The sequence below is a fragment of the Manacus candei genome, unplaced genomic scaffold, assembly GCF_025592945.1.
Source record: "Manacus candei isolate 608988 ecotype Guabito, Panama unplaced genomic scaffold, ASM2559294v1 h1tg000047l, whole genome shotgun sequence".
NCBI classification, from domain to species: domain Eukaryota; kingdom Metazoa; phylum Chordata; class Aves; order Passeriformes; family Pipridae; genus Manacus; species Manacus candei.
In genome coordinates this window covers 4437496-4453946 of record NW_026138095.1, presented here as the reverse complement: position 1 = coordinate 4453946, position 16451 = coordinate 4437496, and the positions used below count along the sequence as shown (strand labels likewise).

Here is a 16451-nt window from a genome sequence, read left to right as displayed (position 1 = left end):
GCGTCCCGCGGCGCCGCTCGGTCCGCGTCGTGTCCTGCGGGCCCGGCGCGGGCCCGGCACTGCCCCGGCACTGCCCCGGCACTGCCCCGCCGGGGGGACCTCCGCGGGCCGAGGGAGCGGCGCGGGGGGCGAGGGGCCGCGGGTGGAGCCGCGCCGTGCCCCCCGCGGAGGGAAGGGCGAGGGGCGGCCGGGGCCGAGCGGCCGCTCCCCCGCGGGAGCAGCCCCGGGGGCGGCCCGGCCCCGCGCACGGCCCGGGCGGGCGGCGGAGGAGCCCCCGCAGGAAGCCTCTCGCCCGCCCCATGTGGCGCAGGTCGGTGCGGAGCCGCGGGCAGGGATTAGAGGATGGTTCATGAAGCTGCGCGCTGGCTCCCTGAGCGAAGGGGCCGTGCCGGAGCTCGCCCCGCCGCCCGCCCGAGCGGAGCGAGGGGTTAGTGCGGGGAGCCGCGGGGATGGAGGGCCCGGGCGGGGCCGACTGGCGCCTGGCGCTCTGGACGCTGTTCTCCGTGCTGCTGCCCGTGCTCATCACCGCGTGGTGCAGCTTCCAGCGGTCGCGGCGGCAGCTGCTGATACGGGACATCTTCCGCAAGAGCAAGCACGACTGGCACTACACGGACCTGTTCGGGCAGCCCTCGTACTGCTGCGTGTGCGCCCAGCACATGCTGCGCGGAGCCTTCTGCGGCTGCTGCGGGCTGCGCGCCAGCGAGCGCTGCCTCAAGAAGGCGGACCAGCGCTTCCTCTGCAAGGAGATCATGACAAGAGGCGCCGGGGCAGCCCAAAGCTCCATCCCACACCACTGGGTCAGGGGCAACGTCCCCCTCTGCAGCTGCTGCGTGGTGTGCAAGCAGCAGTGCGGCACCCAGCCCAAGCTCTGCGACTACAGGTACTGCGGGGGGGCTTAGACTCTAACACAGCGTACGGTGCCCTGTCGGTGTTGTATTTTCTGCAGGGTTAATGGTAGACATCACCCCCAAGGAGGTCCTGCAGTAGTCAGATAAGAAATCGTTAAAAAACAACAACCTCAAAGAGCCTAAAATTAAAATGGATGCTTGTGGGTAATTTGAGTCATAGATTAAGATTAGCGTGGCATTGCATCTCATGTCCACTCGTTCTCTTAATTGCATTACTCCAGCACGATGGGCAAGCTGCTGTGTAGTTACATAGAAGAGACTCTCTGTGTCCAAGAGAGTTTGTGTTTTAGGGGGTGACATTAAGAAGGTTCTGATCCATTTGTCATTTGTACAGTGGGTAGCCTCAGCAATGGGGGGCACAGTTCACAGTTCAGAACACCAGAGTGTGTTTGCACATCTCAAAATTGGCGTCTGCTCAGTGCAAATAGAACAAACAACTGACCTATAGAGGTTTCAGGTTTATTTTTAAGGATGCATGAAAAAAACTAATGGGAAGTTTTATAACCTACTGTAATACAAGCTGTTGTTAAAAGTTTCTGCTAAGAGTGTTTAAGAATTGAAGGAACCATTAAATGGGCTTTCACTGTCATTAGTAAGGCTGCTTGCAAAGTTGTCTGTGGCATGTTGTGCCAAAATACAGTGATAGTGCCCCAGGTCCTGAGTACAGTGTGTTGGTTCAGCCTTCCCAAAGGATGTCCTCTTTTAAGCATATATTCTGCCAGCTTTTGCTTTGCTTCTGTGTGATACTGGCAAAGTGCTTGGTAAGTAAGCAGAATTACGGTATAAGAGTATTACTTTCAGAAACAGAACCTTGAGAGTGTGTGTAGAAGAAGAAATGGGAGGAATTTGGAGGCAAAGGGGAAAGGAAGGAAGAAGAGGAAAAGAAAGTCACGGTATAGGGCAAGTATCATTGGTACTCATGTGTTGGATTAGTCAGGGGAACTCCAAAAATAGCTTTCCCAGCTGCTTAAATCAAGGCTTTGGATGTACCAAATGAGGATTAACATTCTGCAGAGGCTGGTAGTGGGTATTGCAGTATTTCCTCTTGTTCCAGTCCGTTTTCCAGGGCAGCTTTTAGAAGAGGTCAAAAAACACAGCAGTTTTGCATAACAAAATCCCATCAGCATTGCACTGTGCCTTTTAGGTTTCAGATTTAAAGGGGTATTAGCAATATTAAGAAATGCATCAATTAATATTACCAGTAGTACTTTATTGAATTGAACTGGAATGTTTTATCTGTGCTCTTTAAGGACGGAGAGGAGTTCAGGTTCTCATACAGGCTTTCAGTGTAACTGTTAATATCACAAACAATGCAGGAGGATATTTATAGCACCTGTATTTTACTGAGAACAAAATTAATTTACAACTCTCGGGGTTTTTTTCCCCACAGAATTCAAATGCTTTCCTAGACTTGAAAGCACATGAGCAATTTACGTAGTTTTCTATAGCCAATACATAGTTTTCCAGGGAATTAAGGGTTTTCCCTGTAATGTGCTTTAAATATTACTTATAATGGTGTGTGCCAACATAAGTACTTTGCTGAAAGTTAGTCTGTCTAAAATAATTGAGCAGAATCAATGTGCCTGTTATTTGAGGGTTGTTTTCATGTTCTTTGGTCTTTTATTCCAGATGTGCATGGTGTCAGTACACTGTGCATGATGAATGCATGGTGGATTGTTTAAGGACTGAGGAGTGTACATTTGGAGAATTCAAAGACTTAATTATCCCACCCTACTATTTGTCTACAATCAACCAGATGCGAAAAGACAAAAAAACCAGTTATGAAAAGGTAATGGCCTCCTGCTTCTTGGACCAAATAAACCCACAAACACACAATGAAACTTGAACTCAGTGCATTGTCAGGTTAATAACTATCAGGTAAATGTTCCAAGGTATAGTAAATACTTGCTGTGCTAATTCAGAGGTGTTTGTCATTTTACCAACATGGTTGTTGAAGCACAAGCGTACAGGTGAACATTTTTATTCCACAATACTGAGCTTTGGGTATGTTACTTTCTTGAATGTTTTGTCATTATATATATATTTTCTTTTTTACTGCTGTGTTCATAACATTGTAGTGTTTGTTTTCCTGGGGACTGCAGAATCTTCAGCCTTGGTGTGTCAGAAATATTTGTTTCTGTTTTGACTGCTTCAGACTAATTGGTGACTTCCTCCTTTCAGTGCTTACAGGGGATGGGTTTTGGAGCAAGGCTGAAAACACTTTCAAACGTGCAGTATTTGTGTGACTGACTGACTTTCACCCTTTGCAGGTGGTACCTTACTGCAGAAAACACTGGATGCCAGTGATCATACTGGCAAATACTCGCAGTGGGAACAACATGGGTGAAACTTTACTTGGAGAATTTAAAATGCTGCTGAACCCCGTTCAGGTACTTGCTGTGAAAAGCCACTATCCTAAAATGAAGGTTTAAATTAGAATAAACATCACTTCGCTTACACAATGGCAGCAGGGTCTCGTGGAAGATCAGTAGGAAACAAATTCATGCAGTTTGTTGCTTTAGAAAGAACAGCTTCATAAAGAGAAACCAAAAGTGTAGAGGCTCCTCCCACCCCCAAGTTTGTTGGGATTCTAATACCAGTCCAGATTTTTTTATTTACAGTAATTATGCAGTTATTAAGTTAATGAGAAGTATCTGACTCTTGAAACAGGGTACACTTTTTGGAAAATGAATTATTTAGATATTCTTAATTTGAAACCTGTATTTTAAATCCTCACTTGTGGAAATGTCAGCATTTACAGTTTCTGCTGTGTGTAGTTGCTTTCCCCTTAAAATCCCTGTGGGATGGCACAGGATGTTGATGTAAGGCAGGCAGTTGTTCCCTGGATTTCCTGGCTGCACCTTAATACTCTTCCTTTGAAGTTCAAAACCCAGCCATGGAATACAGCCTAAGAGAAATCACTGTGCATTTGTTTTAAATGCATCAAAGAATGAACCTCTTTGTGTGCTGGGTGTTTTAAAATTACTTTTATCTGAAGTCTTTCATCTTTACAGAATTCATCATCATGCTTCTACATACAGACTTTTCTGAGGACTCTCTCAGCTCAGTTTAATAAAGTCCATTTAATCCTAGTGAGACAGCTGGAGCTGTTGTGAATTTGGGAAACCAAATCCTGCTCATAAAAGTCAGGACAGCTCATTTGCTAATGTGATATTGTAAATGGAGGATCTTTGTTTTGCATTGGAATGAGCTTCTCAAAGTTGTTTATCCATGAGGCAAATCCTGAGTCACTTTGTGTGAACTTATGGAATTCCTTATTTCCCTTTCTTCCAGGTTTTTGATCTGAGCAAAATTGCACCTGCTAAAGCCCTCCAGCTCTGTACCTTGCTGCCTTGCAACGCTGTCAGGGTTCTTGTCTGTGGTGGGGATGGCACAGTGGGCTGGGTCCTGGATGCCATTGATGAAATGAAGATAAAGGTATTGTGGTTTTAATTTTAAAAATGTCTTAACGATCAAATGAGTTTTGGTGCTGTTGTTGCTACCCCTAATCTCTTACCTGCATTTATTGCCTTCATCTTCCTGAATAGGCCTGCAGAGAAATGTTTGCAGAATTGCTTATTCATGTTGGGGGAGGGCTGGGGGAAGTGCATCTTGTAGTTCAGGAAAAATATGACAGCTTTTTAAAGTTGTTCTCTTCTGTAAAACAAGACAAGAACAAGCTGCAGGATATTTTATGCATTGTTATTTCCTCTTTGTCTAAACAGATTTATTTTGTCATAAACAGTGTGGCTGACACTGGCTAATGTGCTCTGACTGCTTGCTTCTCCCAGCACTCTCAATCTTTTATAATAACCTCATAATTTTGCCAGCTGTACTGGTTATATTGCCAGTGCATGAATGAGAGCAGTAATTTGCTTCTGCTCCTTATCATATATTCTGAAGAGTTTGTCTGCCTGCACCCTCACCTATTAACAGCAAGTAGAGAAGGAAAAAATAAGCTGTTTACTGCTGATTTGAAATGGAAGATAATTCCAGTTTATGGGGTACTACTAAGAACTCCTGAGAAGATTAAGAATGGAGAATAATTACAAGGGCTTTAGTGCTTTACCTAATAAACTTTCTTCTAGTGCTAAAAGGAAGTTACTCTTCTTATATTAATGTCTTTTTTTTTTTTACTGCAGCTTTCTTGTTAATACATGAAATATTGTAGTTGAAGGCCATTATTACAACTTCATGCATAATCAAACTCATTTTGAGAATTATTGTGTGCTGATAAAGTAACTATAAAGGTTAATGAATATGAAGGTATGGTTACATGGTCTTGGACACTTGATATATTGTCCCTCAGAGCCAATAGAATTCATGAAATCTGGGTTTTTCTTTGCTCAAATTGAGTCACTGGTGTTAGGTAAATACTGTTGAGGTTATTATCAGCAGGAGGTTATTTGCTCCCTACATTTATCATGACTCTCAAATACAGGTTACCTGGCTGATAACTCTGCTTGAAAAAATAGTAACCACGGTGCCAATTCACTGCAAGTGCTTTTCACAGCTGAATTTCCAAGGCCATAGTACATGTGAAATAACTGCTCACCCTGCTGTGGTGAGGAGAGCCAAACCCTTTGCCAAGGCAGCTGTTCTGAGTGTCTGCTTCTGTCACTGTGCTCTGCAGAGGTGTTTGTCACCTGCTCCATCTGTGGGTGACTGTGAAAGCGAGACGCTGCCTCTCCTCCGTACGTGTGTGTCTCTCTGGGTGGTTGAACACTGGCATTATGTGCATGTCTTGTTTAGACCCATCCTCACCTCAGCCTGTAAGAGCATTTTGGTGTCTTGTTGTTCACAGTCTGCTGTGTTACATCTCTCAGTTCATATCACTTCCCAGATCCAAAGCATCATTGCTTTGAAGGAGTACTCTGTTCAGTGTTCCTAATGCACTGTTTCCATATTGTGTTTGTATTGTCTTTCCTTCTCACAGCAGTTTAACATTTCCTTCCTTTACATTATCCCTGTGGTAAGCAGTTCAATGTGCCATCTGCTGTGCTGACAGTGCCAGCCCAGTGCCCTGCTCTGTGTCAGGATTTATGGTATTTACCTAATCTGAGCTTTTGGGGCTGAAATGGAGACAATGAGTGCTGGAGCAGGAGCTGACATGCAGTGGTTTTGTGTCCTAGGGGCAAGAACGATATATCCCACAAGTTGCAATTTTACCTCTGGGAACAGGGAATGACCTGTCCAACACACTGGGCTGGGGGGCAGGTTATGCTGGAGAAGTCCCTGTGGAACAGATCTTACGGAATGTCATGGAGGCAGATGGAATCAAACTGGACAGGTAAGGAACAGTGAAAAGGTAAAATGTGGAGGACCCAGTACTGCTGTAGCTCTGCTGATGGCCCACTGCAGCACTTCATGTAAAGAAACACAAGTGTTGCTGGAAGGAACTACAAAAACTGAGGTCCAAATTTGGTCTTTATGTAATTGTTCTGCAGGGCTTAACTCTTCCATAATTTAACTAAATTTAGTCTTTTGACTTGATCCCAGTATACATATAGGACTCCTAACTGCAGCCTTACACTGAGAACTGTCACGAGTCTAAGTAACAACTGTTGTTTTTCAGATGGAAGGTTCAAGTAACAAACAAAGGATACTACAACTTAAGGAAACCAAAGGTATGGCTTGCAAGTATAAATATGAATTCTGTGGAATACCTCTATAAGTATTTTTCTGTTTACCAACTTCCCACTAAACACTCTGAATTTTAAACCCTAATTTTTAATAAACCCTAATATTTAATAAGGCCATAACTGGAAGTTCTGTCTTACAGGTATTCACAATGAACAACTACTTTTCTATAGGACCTGATGCTCTCATGGCTTTAAATTTCCATGCTCATCGTGAGAAGACTCCCTCTCTGTTTTCCAGCAGAATTATCAATAAGGTGGGTTTGGTAAAGTGGGATTTCCTCTGTAGTTGTGGATTTGACTTAAGGCTATTTTCTGCTTTACATTGCTTCACTCCCCTACTTCCTTTCATGCAATTTTAAGGGTTTGAATCCATTTTTCTTGGTGAGGGGATTCCATGGGTAAAAAAACATTTCCAGCCCACTCCCAAGTGTTACAGCCTTGGCTCTGCTTACAGAATTTGCTGTTTGTTCAGTTTTTACTCAGAATTTCTCATTTGCTTTGAAACTTAGTGGGTTAAAGACATTGCCTATTTCCTTTTCAAGTGGAAAGTAAGTTTCTGATTCAAGTTGTAGCCCATCTCATTTGGAAACTTTAGTTTGAGTGCAGATAAGATTTGCAAAACCATAACTGTACATGAATATTTAAAATAGTCTCCCTATGTTATCTTTTTCTAACAGTGTTTTCTTTTCTCCCTGTTTTGTTTTGGGGTTTTTTTGTAGGCTGTTTATTTTTTTTATGGAACCAAAGACTGCTTAGTACAAGAATGTAAAGACCTTAACAAAAAGGTTGAGGTAAGTTTTTTTAGCTTGCTTATTCTCTGGATAGTCAGTGGAGTGTAAAAACTTATGGGGGAAAAAAAAGGGAAGAAGCTTTGCACTTTACATCTATCTGTGTGATATTTGTGTAAGGGTGGGTCTGGCCTTGGAGTATTTTTGATGTTCCTTTTGCTATCTGCAGCTTCCTTCATGGAATTTGTGTCTTTGAGCTTACTGAAAATTCCTAATTTTTTGTCTGGCCTTGACTCAGTTCTATGTGTTCAAGCACTGATATTCAGATAAAATTTGCCTTAGCACCAGAGACTTACATAAGTGAGAGTTCTTTTTCTTTTCTTTACTAACAGAAATTTACTACAACTCAGGATATCTTGGGAAATCAGAAGTAATTTTTTTAAAAGTATTGAAAGAAAACACGTTCTATTTGTACAGGGCCAATTTTCCTTTGAGTGGAAGCTTATTAAAAGACCATAAAGAGAATAACTAGCTTGTACTGAAGTACTGAATCTGATCCACAGTAATTAACTTCTGTTTGTCTTTTAAAGCTAGAGTTGGATGGTGAGAGGATCGAGTTGCCCAATTTGGAAGGCATCATTGTGCTGAATATTGGATACTGGGGAGGTGGCTGCAGGCTCTGGGAAGGAATGGGGGATGAACCTTATCCCTTGGCAAGGTACACAGTGCATTTTTGGCCTTGCTTTTTTCCTTTAACTGTCCTTGTAGTGTAAGGAATTCCCTCCAGCAGACTGTGCTTACTGCAGATCAGAAGGATGCCCGGGCTGTCTCACATTTATTTTCCTCATATTAGAGACTTGGACTAAATGCATCCCACACATCCAGGGGTTTTTTAAAGACTTTTTCAAAATGTCTGGCATGACAGACAGCAGTAGCATTGAAGAGGCTGTTACAAATTAAGGTAACCTTCAAAAAGTATGGATCTATTTCGGAATCTTAAAGAACACATCTCAATGGAGGTTAAAATAGAAAGTAAAAACAAAACATGTCCAAATTTTAACTCCTATGCTTGAGAAAACTGGAGCAATACTAAGGAGAAAAATGTATGGGAACATTAGTTATTCCCTCCTGTGACTTCCTTCTTCAGAAGCCATATGTATAAATATACTTTGTAGTTCTGTTACAAGGCTTGTGATCCTGAAAGATTTCTGAAAGATTTCTGAAAGATTTCTGAAAGATACTTGGGCAAGGTCCTTTACCCAAATCTGAAAAAAATTAAGCCATTAAAAGATTTTCCTGTAGGTTAATATCTGAGTGAAAAGAAAGAAAATTTTACAAGTTCATTGAAGAGAAGTCCACTGTGAGCTTTAAGTAAACACAATGAGCCTTGGGAAGTCACATATCCATAATTTCCAGAAGCCAGCTGGTGTGTTCCTCCATAATTGCAGGGTTTGATGGTTTTATTTGCTGTTCAGTGTGCTTTGTTGTCCAGCACAAATAGATAACCCTGTTTGTAGAACATTTGTCCTCTCCGTGTGGAAGCCATAAAAGGACTGTGCAATATTTGGACAGGTATGCTATGAGCTCATGAGCATCACTAAGAAGAGTGTCCTGTTTTTGTTTCACAGACATGATGATGGACTTCTGGAGGTTGTTGGTGTTCATGGTTCTTTCCACTGTGCCCAGATCCAGGTTAAACTGGCCAACCCTGTTCGCCTGGGGCAGGCACACACAGTGAGGGTAAGTGCTCATTGGGAACCTGCTTCCCTAATTTTTTTTTTTTAATACACAGTACAGATTCTCAACCACTCAGCTGTCAGATCTGAAGTTGCAGTTTACAGCTGAGGTGGATGTTTCTCTTGCTTAGTAAAAATTAATTATGTCCTAATTCACCACCTTGCTGTGATCAGTGACCGGTGAGTGCAACTCGTTCTGTGCTGGTTTCTCCCTGTCCAGGCTGGAAACGTGCCTGGCATCAGCACACTGGACCTGGAAAAGGGGTTTTCAGGGCTCCTTTGAGCTGCTGTGACTGTGTGTTGTTCTGTTTGATCCCAGCTGATCCTGAAGAGCTCGAAGATGCCGATGCAGGTGGATGGAGAGCCCTGGGCCCAGGGGCCCTGCACGGTCACCATCACCCACAAGACTCACGCGCTGATGTTGTACCACTCGGGGGAGCAGACGGACGACGACGCTTCCAGCCTGTCTGAGTAGGACCTTGGGACAGAGCACATGGATGAGGACACGGAGATTTTATGGAATTCAACAGGAGACAGTCAGGAACTTCAGCTCGTTAAAACACACCTAATTTAGAGTGAGGTTTATGTCGTAAAGTTCATACTTGGGAATGAGCTAGAGCTGAGGAAAAAGCCATGCTTTGACACTTCTGAAAACTTTCACAGCTGAATTACCACAACTAATTTGCCTTTAACATTGGTGGTGATGCCCTCCAGCCTTTCTAGCAGGAGTGAGTTACTCTAACGCCTCAAAAAGACAGATGCTGCAGCCCTTCCTTGCTGTGGAATCAGACCTTCTGCACAAACACAGTACAGTAGGTGGATGTTTCATACCCTTGGAAAGGGGAACAGCTGGGAGTCTGACATGCTGCCACCTGCCCTCTTTCTGAGAACAGAAAACCAGACCAAGTAGGATGTGGGCTGATTTCCTGACAGCAGCCTGCTCCTGGCTGCCACCTCTGCTTGGGAGCAAGAGAAATAACTGTCTGTACAGTGCATTTCTAATCTGTTCTCTGAGAGAGTGGAGCATCTGGGAGCTCTTGGGAAGGTGGTCAGCAAGAAAAAGATGCTTTTGGACCAAAGGTTTCTGGAAATGTTCTGTCAGTGAATGACCTTTTTCAGTGGCTTTGTAAGCCATAAAGTACCCCTGACATCCTGAGTATCCAAGATACAACTCAAAGTAATTGTACCATGACTTGCACTGAATGATCCTGTAACTTGACTCTGCTTCAGTTCAGTGAGAGACTAATGCTAGTTTTTGTAAATAACAGCATCACAGTTCTTGGGGAGGCTTTTTGGAGGCAAACTTGGACAAAGAGCAGCCTTTTTCGGCTGTTCAGAGGGAGAGGTTTTAAAGAGATAATGATGATTGACAAATGTGGGGTATTTTTTAAAGACTTGTTAAGTTCTTGGCTCGTAATTACCTGAGAATGGTCAGTAGTAAATCAATCTGTTAGCTGTGTCCATTTTAAGTGTGGAGGTTGAGAGCTGAGTTTGCAGAGGTTGGCAGGTTCTTGCATTCCTGTGTATAATTGGATTGTGAAAAAAGCATGAAAGCATTTGTTTTCTGACTGGCTGTTAGGGAGTCAAAAACACCTTGTTGGTACCTGCATTTCCCTTATGAATATAAGGTGAGAAAAAGATGAAGGGTTGAAGGTTCAGAACACGTAAACAGTACACAGGGACTGTCACTTTGGCCTATCTGAAGCTTCTCAGGTTAAAGCTTCTCAGGTGAAAACATCTTCATGGTTAACAAAAGCAAAAACCTGCTTCCTTTTCCCTCTTTTGTTGTAGGCATTTTAAGCCTGCAGTGGGTGAGAGATGAATTGGGGTTTAAAATGTCAGTTTAGTCCAGTTCAGTTACTGAAGGTGCTCTTCCAAGTAGGAAGAGAATTTATGCTGCATAAGCCAAGATTGTAAGAGAGATTGAGAGCTCTGGTCTGAACTTTAAATGTTGCTGCTTTTGTCATTAGTCCCCCATGTTTGTTTGTTTTTTCTTTGTGCTTACAGGAAGTGAAACCACTGGGTAAAGCAGGCTGTGTTTCTAGGTTTTTTAAAATGAAACCATTTTTCAGCAATCTGTAAAATGATGTTTTCATTAACAATGAACAAACTATTTATATTTTAAAATAATTTATTGAAAACTTGGCAAAGTCAGTATTTTTAAAACCTTCAATTGTAATCCTCTTTGGAGAGTGTTTTTAACTTGATGGTGTTCCTTGTAGAACGTGTATGTACTAGAACTTCAATACTACTGATTCTCGGTGAATTTATAGCTGTCTGAAAATGTGATTAGAGTGGAATGAGCTGTAAACAGAAGCCATTTGTAAATTCCATATTCATTAGCCTTATACACCTCATTTTAATTATTTTATTGTATGTAAATATAGATAAAAAATAGTTAAATCTATGTAAAAAGTGTTTAGAATACCCTAAGTATGATATGTTAGATGAATCCACTACCTTTTTTTTTTCGGTTACAAGGTTCAGTTTGTATTAGCAAAAATCCTACCAGTTAAGTTATTTTATATTTTTTTTTTATAACTTGTTACCATCAGCATCCTAAAAATATTTAAGTTCTATGCTCTGGTTCTTATGTAACTGTTGTTTACAAACAAATGACAAGTCTCTGGAAAAGCAGGGTGTGTGTTCTGAAAGGCAGTTTTTGCTCAAGAGAAATGACACCACTGGCTACTTTAAATGATGCAGTTTAAAGAGTTACCTGAAGTTGATGAGGTGATCAAATTGATTCAAATTGGTTTATAGCCTGAGAACTTTTAACTGTTCAAAAACTTCAGTCTTTGGGCTCCTGACATCTAAAAGAGAAATAAGTGATGCCCAGGCTTTGAAGGCTCCTTGTGTTGCTGTAGGTGAGCAGTGAGTTGGTTTCTCTGCCCCAATGGGTGTTTGTGCATCCTGCCACTTACTGCACCTCCTTGGGAGTCCAGAAACCCTCTGGGAAATGTAAATCCATCGTTGCTATTGGAGAAACCAAGTGAAAGCATCTCACTGGGTGCTTGTTTGGCAAAACCCCCTGGTAAGTGGCCGTGTTTGTGGAGGTGAAGTTTGTGTCTCAGATGGTGATGGCAGCAAATGTAGCCGTGGTGAGCACGAGGAAGCCTCTTGTGAAATTGTATTGATGGTTCTTTAAGGCTGACATGTCCAGTTCCCAGTGGGCCATGGGCTCACCCTTCCCCTGTAACTGTGTGGCTGTCATACCCTGACACAAAATGTTCTTGTGAGACACACATTGTTAGCACTGGCATCTGTTGGGATGCCAACTGTTGCTGCTTCCAACTGTCCTTTGGTTTCAGTGTATCCTCCTTTCCTCTTGTTGCCAATTGGGTTAACACCTGTTTTCAGTTCCCTTGGTGGAACTGTTTTTAGTCCCACTGCAGAAGGTTGGTGTCAGCAGTGGGCTCCCAGAGTCTAACACAGCACAAATGCTCTTGGCTGACCTGTAACAGAGCTGTAGCTGCCTGATACCCTGTGCATTGTGACTGTAAACTGTTCCATGCTTTTTTAATGTTGTAGTGCATAAAGCACCAGTTCAAACAGCTACAGGGAGGGATACTCCTCCTGTAGCTTGGAATCCTGAAAACCACACAGAGAGAGCCTCTCTCTGTCTGGGAGAGGGGACTCTGCAGCTGGAGCTCCTGTCCTGCATGGAAGAATTTTCCCTTATCCTATTAATCATTAACATTGGAAAAATAGTGAAAGCAATGTTTCAAAAAGGCAAGTAATAAATTGTTTTTTCTGTCAGTCTTCATACATCATACCTTTGTATAAAATGTACAGAGCAAACAATAACATCAGTGGTCAAGCACTTAAAAGCAAATTCACAATGTTTAAGTCATTGCTGCATTTATCAGCTTAACTGAAGTTCGGTCTGATAACTTCACTTTACTGTGGTTTCTCAGTCCTGTGACATGAAATACAAAAAGTTTGCATGGGAAGCCTTTCAGTGGGTCAGCTCCCTGCCTGGCTCACACCGGGCTTGTTTACAGGTGTTGAGAGGATGTGGTGGGGGTTTCCCTGTGCACAGAACCTCCTGTCATAGGCTTTGTTTGACTTCGTGTTTTCACTTCAGCAATTCGTAGCAGGGTTAAGCTGTTTCAGATGCCAGCTGGATCTTTCTTCCCGTCTGGACTTCATAAAAAGTCGAAACTTGCATTTTTTGTCTTCAAAAACAGCTGAGGTAAATGGCATTCATTTATGCGTTGGCCTTTTTTTGGTATGTCTGTTGTTCTTGGTATTTAAAGCAGGTCAGGGTAGTGTTTAGAGCATACCTTTAACAGCATTTTGGAATTTTTGCAGTTATTGAAGAACACAGTCTTGTGTTTTCTTTCCCTGCAATAGTAATATATTGGTTTCAAATGAATTTGGGATTCTGTTCAAATTTGAACATTTTTCTCAGCACTGTTACAAATTGCATTTCATGTTTATAGTGTAAAAACTGTAGCATAATTTATGTATTTGATACTTTTTATATGTTCACTTCCAGTGTTTCTCCATATGGTTTTTTCCCCCCAGGGCTTGCTTTTCTTGGTCACTGAGGAACTTGAAACACCACTGTCTTTAGTTAGAAGTGTTAAGTACTTGCTGTCAGAAAACAGACTGGAGTTTCTCCTGGTTGCAAAAAACATGTTACCATGTTTGAACACACTTGGAGACAATAATCTTGAGGCAGTGCTTACAGCAAGAGTGAGGTAAAGGTTTATTCTGTGCAACCTCAGCTGATTCAGACCGAGAATTTATTCCCCCTCTTGCTGGTGTTTACAACTACTCCGGAAGCACTTGTGTCCCTCAGTCATTTAATTACTCATTTTGTGCTGGCTTAACTTCAGCTAAAAACGTCATTTGGGACAGTATCAGCAGCTCTGCTGAAGCCAGGACAGTGAGCTGCTGTCCAATTTATGCTCGTGCCAGCCAGCCTGTCAGCAAAGGAAGCTGGAAAGGCTCCACACAGCTGTTGGTAGCCCAGTGAGCCACCTGCTTGGCTTTTCCAGGCACCATCACCCCCTGGGAGGTGTCAGGACTCCAGAGGATCCCAGACCCCCTGGTTTGTTCTGAAAGGACAGTTTTTGTTCCTTGCTGCTGGGGAGGAACCTCCTCGTTCTCCACCTTCTGAGAACTGAGTGTTAAAGGGTTTGGTTTCAGTTTGGCCCCTTCCTTCTGGTTCTGTCTCATGTTGCACTGAAGCTCAGAGCTTTTATAGTGTGTTATTGTATCTCACTGGCTAAATAAAAGCCTAAAGCACTGCACCTTTAGCTGTGAGCAGCACTATGGTACCAGTGTTACAGTAGTTACTCTTTTTTTACTTGGCACCAAATGCTTTTGGTAGAGCAGCACTGGAACCCACTTAGTCTAAGGGTAGGTCATTTAGGAATCTTTGCATGTGTTCTAACAGAAAATCCTTTCAGACTACTAGCAGTTTTCTTCCTTTTGGAAAAGAAAAAATTGAATATTCAGTTAGGAGTAGATTAGGATTAAAAATACCAGTACATAACTGATTCTGTTGAATGTGAACTACTTAGTTAAAAAATTCCTGTTTTTCTGAGAAATCAGAGCTACTGCTTGAACACAGGGATGAGACAGCAGAGACCACTTGTTCATTGGTAATTAAACATATTGAGAGAATTTACATGTTCTCTCTTGTTGAGGCCACAGTTCTAAAGGCACGACATGATCACAATTTTGTTTTCTTGCTAAGAGTGCTGAATATTCAATTCAGGTTTTGGCCATCTCAGGGAGATAATTCCAGCTGGATAAAGCCACATGCCTTGACTAAACCTAGTGATGTTGTGCAGACTTTTCTTAGCTGAGGATCTGGCCCTTCACACTATGAATGTATTCAGAATTGTACTTTGTTAATGCTGCCCTGTTTCCTGTGTACCCCTACTGCTGTATGTAATTAATTTTTTGCATCATCTAATTTGCAGCTTGTTTGTAGATTTCAGCATAAAAATAATTTTCTCTTTAAGATTAAGTGGGAACTTATATTGTGAGTTTATTGCATTCTGTAACTTAAAGGTTTACATCCCTCCAAAGCCATTTTGTCTGCTACCAACTGCTGTAATCCTTTGAGTACCTCCAGCCATCTTCTCTTTCTAGGATTTTTATAGTTAAACAGAATGGATTTTTATTTTTGTAGCTTGTAACTTCAAATATGTATAGCAGTTGTTTAGTAATCAGTGATCAGAATACTGTAAAAATGTTACCTTTAAGAGCTGTAACTTTAAATTAGTAATAACTACTTACAAGAAAATACCAGCATGTTAGCAGTTAAAAAATAAAAGTTATTCTTTAGCTTCACATACTGTGATGCTGCAACTTGGGATTTGCACTGCATGTGTTTATCCATATATTCTGACATTGCACTAAACAGGAAAAATATGATCTTAGAGTGCAATAGGTCAAAAAATAGAATTTATAACATCTTAGATTTTTTTCATCTGATAAAAGTAACATTTGGGATTCAGTATTTTTTTGTTTCCCACCGAGCAGTAAGAGAGGAGTGATCAGTGGACTCTTGACAGATCAGTTGTATCCTTATGGTGCAGTTTGAGATCTGTATTTAGTGCTCAAACATAAACAGACACCGTCTGCATCATTCCTGCCTCTCTCCTCAGAGAACAGAAACTCAGAGCAAACCCCACTGCTGACAGCTGTACAGTATGTGAGATCTTACTTGCAAGGAAAGAACCAGCCACCATAATCTTGAACCTCCAAAATAAACGTTTAAATCAAACTTTTCCAATTTTTCCTTGACATCAACTGACATTTTCAAATCCCAAACTGGTTTTCCTTTGGTTTTTAAAAGGAGGCAGGCTGAAATGGGAGGATGAGGAAGTATTGCTGTAAAAAGTCTTTGTCATAAAAGCTGGGAGGGCTGTTCTTTATTTGCTGCAGAGGCACAGGGACTGTGATTGTGATAACAATTTGTGACGTGTGCTCCAGTGTGTGCTCCAGTCATGACACGGGCTGATGTGAGGTTAGAGAGCTGGGGTCAGGTTCTGTCTGTGAGAAGCTGCAGCTTCAGCAAAGCCACAGAACTGCCCCATTCTGTGCTGTTACTCCACATTAACACAAGGGAGACTGAAAACCTCAGTGAGTTGTACCATGGCCTGTCCCTGTGACTTACGCTCCCAGAAGGCTCTTTTGAGAAACATCTGCTCCATATTCATCATAGAAGTTTGTAAATACAGGTTTTTCACAGCACTGACTCTGTTACTGAATTTCCTGTTGCATCTTTTTGTTGTCTTGTTGTTTGTACTGTATTTCTCTGTAGATTTAAGTGTGTGGATTAAAGTATTTAAACTCGGATTCTTTTATTCCTCACTATGCATGAAAGCATATATGATTTTTCAACTCTGTGACAACCCCCGTGACTGCCTGGCTTTGCAAGGGCTGCAGCAGGATGAGACCAGGGATTTTAAA

At 42.1% G+C, this 16451-nt stretch overlaps 1 protein-coding gene across 1 annotated transcript; it reads left to right on the top strand.

Annotated features, from left to right (window-relative positions):
* The first annotated feature begins 181 nt into the window (after positions 1-181).
* On the top strand, positions 182-16337 carry DGKE (diacylglycerol kinase epsilon). Its single transcript, XM_051797938.1, has 11 exons — positions 182-880; positions 2538-2697; positions 3179-3298; positions 4203-4346; positions 6041-6198; positions 6484-6535; positions 6691-6804; positions 7270-7341; positions 7869-7996; positions 8907-9018; positions 9334-16337. The coding sequence occupies exons 1-11, from the start codon at positions 450-452 to the stop codon at positions 9487-9489; spliced, it is 1647 nt and encodes a 548-aa protein (XP_051653898.1). The 5' UTR covers positions 182-449; the 3' UTR covers positions 9490-16337.
* Positions 16338-16451: the final 114 nt, after the last annotated feature.

Coding starts and splice junctions, on each gene's coding strand:
- DGKE (XM_051797938.1), top strand. CDS start 450: ATGGAGGGCCCGGGCGGGGCCGACTGGCGCCTGGCGCTCTGGACGCTG. Junction 6,199..6,483: donor GATGGAATCAAACTGGACAG/GTAAGGAACAGT, acceptor GTTGTTTTTCAG/ATGGAAGGTTCAAGTAACAA. Junction 9,019..9,333: donor GGCAGGCACACACAGTGAGG/GTAAGTGCTCAT, acceptor GTTTGATCCCAG/CTGATCCTGAAGAGCTCGAA.